At 35.1% G+C, this 10,219-nt stretch overlaps 1 protein-coding gene and 1 long non-coding RNA gene across 6 annotated transcripts; both read left to right on the forward strand.

Moving 5' to 3' along the window:
* Window positions 1-792: 792 nt before the first annotated feature.
* LOC145006154 (expansin-B6-like) lies at window positions 793-2,766 on the forward strand. Its single transcript, XM_078965252.1, has 4 exons — window positions 793-1,208; window positions 1,470-1,582; window positions 1,959-2,149; window positions 2,237-2,766. Exons 1-4 carry the CDS (start codon window positions 1,040-1,042, stop codon window positions 2,562-2,564), a joined length of 801 nt encoding a protein of 266 aa, XP_078821378.1. The 5' UTR covers window positions 793-1,039; the 3' UTR covers window positions 2,565-2,766.
* A 1,212-nt stretch (window positions 2,767-3,978) lies between these two features.
* On the forward strand, window positions 3,979-7,739 carry LOC145004488 (uncharacterized). Of its 5 annotated transcripts, none has more exons than XR_013662388.1 (5): window positions 3,979-4,343; window positions 4,437-4,550; window positions 4,645-4,913; window positions 5,015-5,158; window positions 7,398-7,739. It is a non-coding gene; the product is annotated as an uncharacterized LOC145004488 (long non-coding RNA). The 5 variants fall into 5 exon arrangements; XR_013662389.1 differs by having other exon boundaries at window positions 3,981-4,550; window positions 4,645-4,698; window positions 4,787-4,913; XR_013662386.1 differs by having other exon boundaries at window positions 3,981-4,343; window positions 4,478-4,550.
* The last annotated feature ends 2,480 nt before the right edge of the window (window positions 7,740-10,219 follow it).

Genomic DNA, 10,219 nt, shown 5'->3' on the forward strand with positions numbered 1-10,219 from the left:
GTAAAAAAATCGTTTATATATTACATAAAAATTGTAATGAAATATACAAAAAAAGAAAACATATTATTTTAGAAAAATTAACGAATTAGTCTCAGTACCTATTGAACACATCAAATATGTTAAAATGAATAAATTAATCGGTTTCTTTCTTTTATTTTTCTATTCAAAAAGTTAAACAGTCAGTCAGTCAATGTTTCTATTTTAAAAATAAAAAGATTTTACTTCAAATTTTCTTTAAATATTAAGATTTTTTTTTTTTTTTTTGATATTTTCTTAACAAATAAATATTTTTTATTGTATAGTTTTCTTAACATGCCTTACCTTTCAGCTTTGAAGTGGTTTTATTAAACTTACTTTAAGAACAAAGAAAATTATAGGCATGCATGCATGATTCATTAAGTGGTTATACCTCCACCCCCCACCCTTCCCCCCACCGTATCACAACACAATATTGCTTTATATTTGGCTAACTAAAATGAGTACTTTATGCATTGGCAAAATTCTAAAAATTTCAAAATATACTACTTCGTTATAGAATTGAGCTAGGGAAAAAGCAACTGGTTCCGAAAGTATTTTTGAATCTCCTTTATTGTAGATGATTTGTTATAGTAATTATGACCCAAAAATATATGAAGTGAGATCGAACAAGTCAATTTGATTGGGATTTGATATGAAAAGAAATCCACAAAATGATCCTATTTATAGGCTATTGACTAATTAAATCTTCACATGAAGATTTGATTATATCCACAAATTAAGCCCCATGCTTGGCATACATAAACACAAGCAGAACACTAATTAATTTCTGTATCTTGCATCAAAAATTCTTTGTCTGAAACAAAAAATTTCAGTGATAGTCTCTTGGTTATCTATTTAGTGATTTTGGAGCTTTGTTTCGTTTTTATAGTTTAGTCAAAGATTTCATATATATCGCACGTTGTTAATTTGTTCACAAATCCCAATTGTATTTTGAGAATTTTTTTGAGTACATTGGTATCCATTTGAGCCATCTGAGATATATTATTTTTATAGTAATAAGATGGCCTTAAACCTTCAAATATTGTTGATGATCTTGGTTTCGATGACGTGTTTGTTCATAAACTCCTCTTCATGTTCAAACCAGACACTCCCTGTTAAAACTAGCAATCTTGCCGGTTTTAAACCAGCTTTAGCAACGTGGTATGGAGATCGACATGGTGCTGGAAGTGGTAATATATGCATCGCAACATATTTTTTATTCATTATTTAATGAGCTTTGAAGTGCACATACACTTGCATTAAAACATACACATTACACATACACAACCATGTGTCCAAACATTATATACATACATTATTTATATATGTAGTATGCACACATATTTATTTTAATTATTTCAATCACATTAGTTATTATTAATAAGAAAATATCTATTAGATCTCGTTGTTATCAATCGAGCCTCTACAACCAGATTTTCTTGATTACGCAGGAGGAGCTTGTGGATGGGCTAATGATGTAAAATCAGCTCCATTCTCAGCGATGATCGCAGCAGGAAATGCCAACTTGTTTTTGGAAGGAAAAGGGTGTGGTACTTGTTATCAGGTAATGCAAAGTTAAAATTTTCAACAGAATAATTCAACCCATGTAATTACATTTAAGAGTAAATTACTGAAATCTATTTTGTTCAAAATTGCATGTTTGATCCCTAACTTTTTTTTTTTACACTCGGATCGTTCCTGTGGTTTGATTTTGTTGCGTTTTTCGTCCCTATGGGTTGGTAAAAGTTGCATGTTTGGTCCCTAACTTTATATATGTAGGAGACGAAAAATACAACAAAATCAAACCACAGGGACGAAAAACGCAACAAAATCAAACCACAGGAACGATTCGAGTGCAAAAAAAAATTAAAGACCAAACGTGCAATTTGAACCAAACCATATGGACGATTTCAGTAAGTTACTCACATTTAATATCTCAGGTCTTATGCACTCAAGAGCCATATTGCTCCAAGAATCCTATTACTGTAACCATAACGGACGAGTGCCCTGGTGAATGTAACAAAGTTCCATTCGCTTTTGATTTAAGCGGAACTGCTTTTGGTGCAATGTCAAATCCTGGCCAAGCAGATAATCTTCGTAATCTTGGCCAAGTTAACATTCAATATCGAAGGTGCATAAAATGAGCAAAACATTAATTAATTAACGTAATGTCTTGTAATATGTTACATTGATCAATTTGGCTTGTTTACATATCTAGGGTAGCATGCAACTATGGTAGCACAAAAATCGCGTTCAAGATAGATCCAAAGGTCAACCCATACTGGTTCGCTATGGCAGTAGAGTTTTGTGAGGGAGATGGTGGTCTTGACGCAGTCGAGGTAGCAGCAAATGGTTCACAAGAGTTCAGATGCATGGAGAACATATGGGGCGCTGTTTGGGCAGTCAGCATTGATCCATCGTTTCGTGGTCCATTTTCGTTCAGGCTATTCTCTAGAAAGAACGAAGGGGTTGTTGCGTTGAAGGCAATTCCATATACTTTTGTACCTGGACAAACTTATTACTCGCATGTCAATTTTAGAGTCTAGAATCGAACTACGACATGACATGCATGTATCAGTGAGTTCTAGATGCTCTAATTTAGGGAAAGTAGTCTTTCTAGGGAAGGTTGGTTTTGTGTTCTTTTTAGCTCCGTTATTTCAGTTTAGGCAAGTTTCGTTAGCAAAAGACTTTTTGTTCGTTGCAAACTGATCATTTTTCCTTCTTAAATGCAAACAATGTTAGAATAAACTCTACCAACCTTGAAGATTTATTGAAATATAAAACAGAAAATGGCGTAGATGTTTTTTTTTTTTTTTTTTTTTTTTTTTTGTACTGCCAAAGATTTAATTAATAAAACTGGGGAGTTGTTAGTAGGTAAAGCAGAAAACGCCGTTTTTACAAACTGAAAACACACCTAAAGCAAGCTTTTATTTTGTATGGAAAATTTGTAATTATGACTATAGCAGGGTTGTTGCACCTCATGTACCACTCCAGTTTACAATCATTTCAGCTGAAAGAGCATATATAATTTCGAGCGATCTGTAATCCAAAGGAAGGATGATATTTGGATATGGTTTTGGATCTTGCTGACAGAAAGGTTTTGATTTTAAAACACAGGGTTGTACGTACCTTGCTTCCTATATCAAGTTGTGGAGGCTATATATAGCGTCAACAATACCAGTTCCTTTCTTGCACAATCCGAGAGAAGCCTCGATGGTAGTAATATCTTGTACATAGTGTGGATCAGACGAACTGCATTTACAGCCAAGCCACCTGGATAAACGAAGTGCTTTTTTTTTTTTTTTTTTTTTACCAAAAACATAGTAACCATGAAAAATATTTAAGAATACATAACGGTTTGAAAAATATCTATCAAAAAGTGGCAATACGAATTGGGTGGGCCAAGCCACCTGAATAACAAATCACTACAATAATATAAGCCTTTAGCGGCAACACTATTACCGGCGACAGAGACTTTTAGCGGTGCCGGTAATAGTCTTGCCACTAAAAGCTTGTCATTCAAATTCACGTTTTCCCTCTCTATTCGATTTCAGTCGTTCGATCAAGTATCTAATCCAATGGTTTGGGTCCCTTATTCGCATAAACCTAATACCGGTGACATTTTTGTCGCCACTAAAAGTGTAAAAAGTCGCCGCTAATAGTTACCTAAAAAATGATGCGGTACGCTTCTCTCCAGATTGTCACCGCTATTGCCTATTGTCGCTGATAAAAGCCAAGTTGTCGCTGCTTACTACTACAAGAATAAGTATCTATAGTGATAAAGCTAAAGGGATGGAGAGCTATGGGGACGAGTTATGTTCCAATAGGGTTGACCAATTTTCTTTTTGACCTTGAGATTTGTAGACGACTTGGCGGGTCTCAACTGTTTAGAGGGAAATTTCCTGGGTCCTGAAAATTTATAGGGACGACAATTCGTCTCAACTAAAACAAAATAATTTAATATCTTTTTTTAAAGCCATAACTCTCTACAGATCAGGAAGCTAGGTCTCATTCATTTTTCACAATCGCATATAATTCACCCCTTTCTCTCTATCGAACGACCGCTATTTGGGGCCGACCACCATTTCAACGATGTGTGGTTCCTTTGATGCCGCCGACCTCCACAACGACCACCACCTGCGACCTGCGACGTGATGTCTTAGGGAGGAGAATTCGAGTTCCATGTGTTGATTTCGACTCCCTTCGTTGGGCTTGATGTTGATTTCGACGACATGCAAAGATTTAGGCACCTGGTTCCGTCAATTGCTTCAATTCCCCTGATTCCCAGCTTTCTCTTTCTGTCTAGCAACTCCCATTTTATCTAGGTATGTCTCACTAATTTTGTTATTGGGTTAATGATTTTGTGATGTATTAGTAATTTAGGGTTACTAATTTTTGTATTCTCACTTCAAGAAAAGCTCTTTCACTTTTCACATCCTCCATCGATGACACTGTACAGGTTAGAATACCCAAGAAGCTTAAAGCTAAAGCTAGTACCCAAGAAGCTTTTAGCTAAATGGATTGTGTTAGAAGTATGATTATATGTTTCTTTTTGTTTTCGTAACTCCAAAGATTACCTTTATGATGTTTTAATCATATTCATATGGTGTTAAAATGTTAATGCAGAACCCTATGAGGCCATGACATCCATTCTGGAGGCCGTGAAAGAAAATAAAATTCGTATGATCATCTAAGAATCATGTTATTCATTTCATATTAAATTTTCAATGTTTGAGAATATTGTTATAAATGATTGTGGATTTTAAAGAGGTGAGGAGACCTTTGCTAGTAGTGCTCCTGGTGAAGGTAAGGGGGAAGGGGATAATGTCATTGGCAGTAGGTGAAGGTCTAGTAGTTCAAGCGGTTCTAGCAATGATTTTGATTATCATCAAGTGGTAACTGTTTATATGGATGATTCAGATTCTTAAGTCACAATCAACTTGGTAGCTAATATTTCAGCAGTTTTGTAATATTTTTTGATGTTGCTGATATGCAGACAACATATTTAGATAGTGATGGTTCATCTGAAGATGGATCCGAATGCAGGTCATTCACCTACAAGTTGCTCCCAATTACACTTCGTTGAAACCATGGGTACATAGTGTTGGTAAAAACTGCCCCCCTGCACACTATTTTTTAGGTAAAATTTTTTTTCACAATTTCCGTCCACAGTACATCTGCTCATTGTTTTTTTAGTAAAAAAAGTTGATTTTCATAGTTTGGGACAAAACTACCCCTGCATTATGTTTTTATAGTAAAAAAAAAATTTGGATTTTCAAAATTTTGGACCAAACTGCCCCTCCCTACTGTTTTTATAATAAAAATAATTGATTTTTACGGTTTTGGTCCAAACTCCACTGCACACTCTTTTTAGTAAAAAAAAAATCACAGTTTTGGTCTAAAATACCCCTGCTCACTGTTTTTTTAGTAAAAATAATTGGGAAAATGACATATAGACCATATAATGTTTTTAGGGTTTACCTATTTAGCCACTTAACTTATTTTTTAGCCTAATAAGGGAACGAACTCATTTTTGTCGGGTCTATTAGGTCATTTTGGAAGAATTGAAGGGGTCATCCGGTTAACATTTGTTGACAAATTTTTTGATGTTGACTTTTAATTTTTCCTACCCTTGGTCCCACATCTCTTTCTCTCTCTCTCTCTCTCTCTCTCTCTCTCTCTCTCTCTCTCTCTCTCTCTCTCTCTCTCCCAAGAACACAATCTACCAGGCATCCACCATCCTCTTCTTCCTCTCAACTTTCCTCTCAAAGAGTTTACCCAAACACTAACATCTAATAAATATATCTAATAAATATTTTTTCTATTTCTATTGAATTTCATTCGTTTACACAGTAAATTTACCATTGTCCATACCTATTCTTTTACAATAAATTCAATAGATTTCACAATTGAAAAGAGAATAATTTTTATCCTCTGTATCCCGTTTTCATCTGCCTGCTAATTCCATGAGCTGGTTATAATGAAAATCAAAGGATAATCTAAAGAAGAGAAAATCGCAAGAATCAAGGGGTCTACTAACGAATCAACGAGATTTAGATGATAATAACGCATACAACCAAGGGATTCCAGCTCCGATCACTACCCTACCCCCGCTCTCTCTCCTCCTCCCACACGTCTGTCCTGAATCAAAACACAGCCTCGACGCGCCATCAAACATCACCGCCCGCCTCAACAACCGTGAATTCAGGGCTAGAAATAGAAGATTATTGGTGGAAACTGGGCAAGAAATTCAGTTGTAGTTTTGAATTCTACAAGTAACGACATCAACAATCCAACATCCAAATACGGTAATTATTGAAGGGTGGGCCAATACCTGAGCAAGGAGTGTGTCGGTAAGATCCTGGAAAGGAGAATTTGACGAATTTACCGGCAAAACGGAGACCGTCTGATCTGATAGTACCACGGGCGATGGTTAATTTTGCATACGGTTTTGCAATGCTTTCAAGGTGTTCGACAAATGTTCCCAATGGTGGATCTTTTGCTGATACTTGGTTTTGAGTTTTAATAGCACCTTCTTCTTTCTTTCTGTGCGTGCTTTCGCTTCAGCTGCAAGATCCGGAGGCGGATCAGCCGATGCGCTGGTGGAATCAAGACGGGGGCGTTTGAGACCTTTCTATTCGAAACCATCGTCGTTGACCCATTTAGCCACTTACACAGATCATCGATGACATGGCATGGCTGATGGGGCAAATCTTGATGATGTGGCATTGAAACCTGCTATAATAGGTGAAGGTGACTAAAAAGGCAGGTTGCTCACTACTTCGTTTCCTTATAAAGACACAAAATAAGTTAAGTGGCTAAATCGATAAACCCTAGAAACATAATAGGGTCTATATGTCATTTTCCCAAAATAATTCTATTTTCACACGTTAGGACTTTTCCTTTGGGTTCAAACTGATAGCATGTGGATTAAATAATTCTAGTGGTTCACATTTTTTGAACCAAGCCAAAACAAAGGCATGCCAAAGGTGCAACAATAGTATGTTGCCCTAAATGTAAAAGTCTAAAAAAGTACAAGTTTCACATAATGATAAACTGCTCCTGTATTGATAATCTTTGGTTACATCTTTTTATGTGTGCTTCATTCATGCTTCCAAGTATGACAAAATGATAAACTATCCATGTATTCAAAAAACCAATTTTGTTGAAATACCAACTTGTTTTTAATATGCCTAGTCATTCAATAACTTGAAACATCTGGTCACCATTAGTGATATTCGAACAAAAGTTAAACATCTTTGGTATTTTTTGAACAAAACCCTTAATTGGATGGTATTTTTTTAACATGCAAAACTTCAATGGTATTTTTTGAACGTTTTTGAAACATTCTTACCATTATAAGTCATTTCTCATTGTAGGTGTATTCAAAATTGGGAATTGTTATTATTATTATTATTTATATTGTATTCAAATAGATTGCCTCAAGCTTGCCTTTGGACAAAGAAGTGGTCATACAAGAGGTGTTGGAAGAAAAAGTGAAAAAGGTAGCAAGTGTTTGTATCTCAAAAGCGAAACGCCCAAACTATGGCAGTTTTAATGAAAATGAAGAAGCTGAAAGTGCTGACTAGAAAAATAGTTCTAGTGAATTCGATTAGCTAATAGATTGATTGTCTTGTATAAAACATCTTAACAATTTCACATTATGTTAGCTTGTTTTTGGTAAACCGATTGTGTATGATATTTTTAAGCTTTTGATTGTATGATGTTGAAATGTTTTATGGTTAAATTTATTATTTGTTAGATTTTATGTAAAAATTCTGGGAAATTAAACAAATAATAGGAACTGAATGTAAATTGTGTCTAAACACCTATGGGGGTGACAAGTCGTCGCTATAGGTGAACGTGTGGGGAACACAAACCGTCGCTATAGGGGTATCTATGGGGACGACGTGTCGTCTCTTTAGGTGTACCTATTGCGACGAAGGATATGGTGACGACAAAATGAGCTAAAGCGACAGAGGTAAAGCGATGAGGCCTATGGTGACGACATGTCGTCCCTGGCATCTATAGCAACGACTTTGCACCCTAAAGTGATGATTTTTGTTGATTAAAAAAACGCATGTAGTTTGCTTATTTCTTCCCATTTTCATTCTATTTGTTGCTGCTATACGTGGGCCTCTTCCACGTTCCACCGATTTTGTGTTCAATTAGCTGCATATCTTTTCAACACTGTGTGAGATTAGGGACGAAGGGTGGTTGAGCTTCTTGGGATCGATATCTAGCTCCATCTATTGAAGAAAGGTAAGTTGAATTTATTGTATCTCTTTGTATTTGTATGTTAATTTCGATTTCTAGTTGCATTTGACGATTAAATTGCAAGAACATGTTCAATTTCAGTGTTTTTGGTGGTGTTGTCTTTGGGTTTACGGGTGAGCGTATTTTCGGGTGAAGACCAATTTTTCGGCTACGTTATTATTTCAATATTGTTTGAATTTGGTATTTGTATGTGAAAATTATGTGAAAATTGTCATATGTGAAAATTGTGTGTATATTTGATATTTGTATGAATATATGTGAATCTGATGTATATATGACAATGTATGTGTGTTTGATGTATATGTGGTATATTAGTATTTGGTAGAAATATATATATATATATATATATATATATATATATATATATATATATATATATATATATATATATATATATGAAATTATATGTGTTTGTTATAAGTAAGATGTTATTGTGTGTGTATGTGAATGAATGTATATTTGTTGTAAATGTGGTATATGAATGTAAAATTTGTGTATTTGGTATAAATAGGATGTTATTGATGGGTTTTAGCCATAAGAATATCCTATGTGCTCATACAAACCCTAATGCTTGGATTTAGGTTTCTCTATTGTACATGCTATTCACCCAAGACTTTAAACCCTAAATCTAGCATATGATAATCAATATTAACATAAGAATGGGTTTAAGATATTACCTTGATTGTTATGTAGCAATAACAATCACAATTCCTCCTTGTAATGACTTTAGAAAGCTTAGAGTCACAAATGTCACTCCTCTAATGGTTCACAAACACCAAGAGCAAGAGGATGAAGAAGAGAAGAGAAAGAGGTTGTCCAACACGTGTGGAAACCCAAGAGAACAAGTTCACCACATTTTTGGGGCATAAGGGTTCTTTAAATAGTGAGGCTATTAGGGTTATCAAACAAGGAAACCCTAATTTGGATGCTTAAGCCCTAAGCAACCCATGGACTCCTTCCTTAAAGGCCTTAGGACGATTTCTAATGGGTTTCCCCATAGAATTTGTCCACCCCTTTAATATGGAGTCCATTAGCTCAATATTTAACTATCATACAATTGACAGTTCAAGTCCCTTAAGTTTAATTAATCTCTTTTAGCCACAAACTTAATTCTTATTAATTCTTGACTAATATTAATTAAACAATATGATTTCTCCTTTAATATATTATTCTCATAATATATTAATAAATCCTATTTAATCCTTTCTCTCCATAATTCATCATATCAAGTTGCTTTGGTGAAGGCAATCCAAAAGGACCATGCACCATCGGGTCAAGTACATACCAAAATAGTTATAGATTTAGACACTAATCCAACAGTCTCCAACTTGGATAAGTCTAGTAACTATTCCGCATATGACTTCAGATCCTAATCTGCAATCATAGCTTTCTAAAGCCGCTGTCAACTCTGATCTTATCAGATACGCGTTTCCTTTAGATAAGGGAGCATATATTCCTCCATTCTAGATATTATCATATAGACTGATACATGGATCTAAATCATTCTCTCTGTCTATGTGCTGTTTCCCGAATTCAGATTTATGACGACTGACAACAAACTACAATTTGAACACATCAAATTAGTCCCAGCTTGGCCAAGCGATTAGGTGCCATCACTAAATCATCAAGGGGCCCACAGATATCGCTTTTATCCTACTTTGGATAAAAGGAACGGATAAACTTTGACTCAATGCTCGCTTGCACTCACTCACCAAATCACACACAACAATATGTTTTATAGCACCAAGTTATTGATACGTTTACATATTATCAATGTGCAACCGACTCGTAAGATACAACTCACACATCTCGGTTTCAAGAATATAAGATGTTATCGTCTCACCAATCACTCGTGATAAAATCCATGAAGTGATCCAAGTGAGCGTGGGTTTAATTCAATGCTCAAATCATATTCATAAGCACT

The sequence above is a fragment of the Lactuca saligna genome, chromosome 7 (genome assembly GCF_052625555.1).
Source record: "Lactuca saligna cultivar CGN05327 chromosome 7, ASM5262555v1, whole genome shotgun sequence".
Classification (NCBI taxonomy): Eukaryota; Viridiplantae; Streptophyta; class Magnoliopsida; order Asterales; family Asteraceae; genus Lactuca; species Lactuca saligna.

Bases quoted from the DNA above. Each gene is read 5' to 3' on its own strand.
- LOC145006154 (XM_078965252.1), top strand. From the start codon at position 1,040: ATGGCCTTAAACCTTCAAATATTGTTGATGATCTTGGTTTCGATGACG. The intron at 1,209-1,469 runs GTAATATATGCA...TTGATTACGCAG, and splicing joins TCGACATGGTGCTGGAAGTG to GAGGAGCTTGTGGATGGGCT. The intron at 1,583-1,958 runs GTAATGCAAAGT...TTAATATCTCAG, and splicing joins GGTGTGGTACTTGTTATCAG to GTCTTATGCACTCAAGAGCC.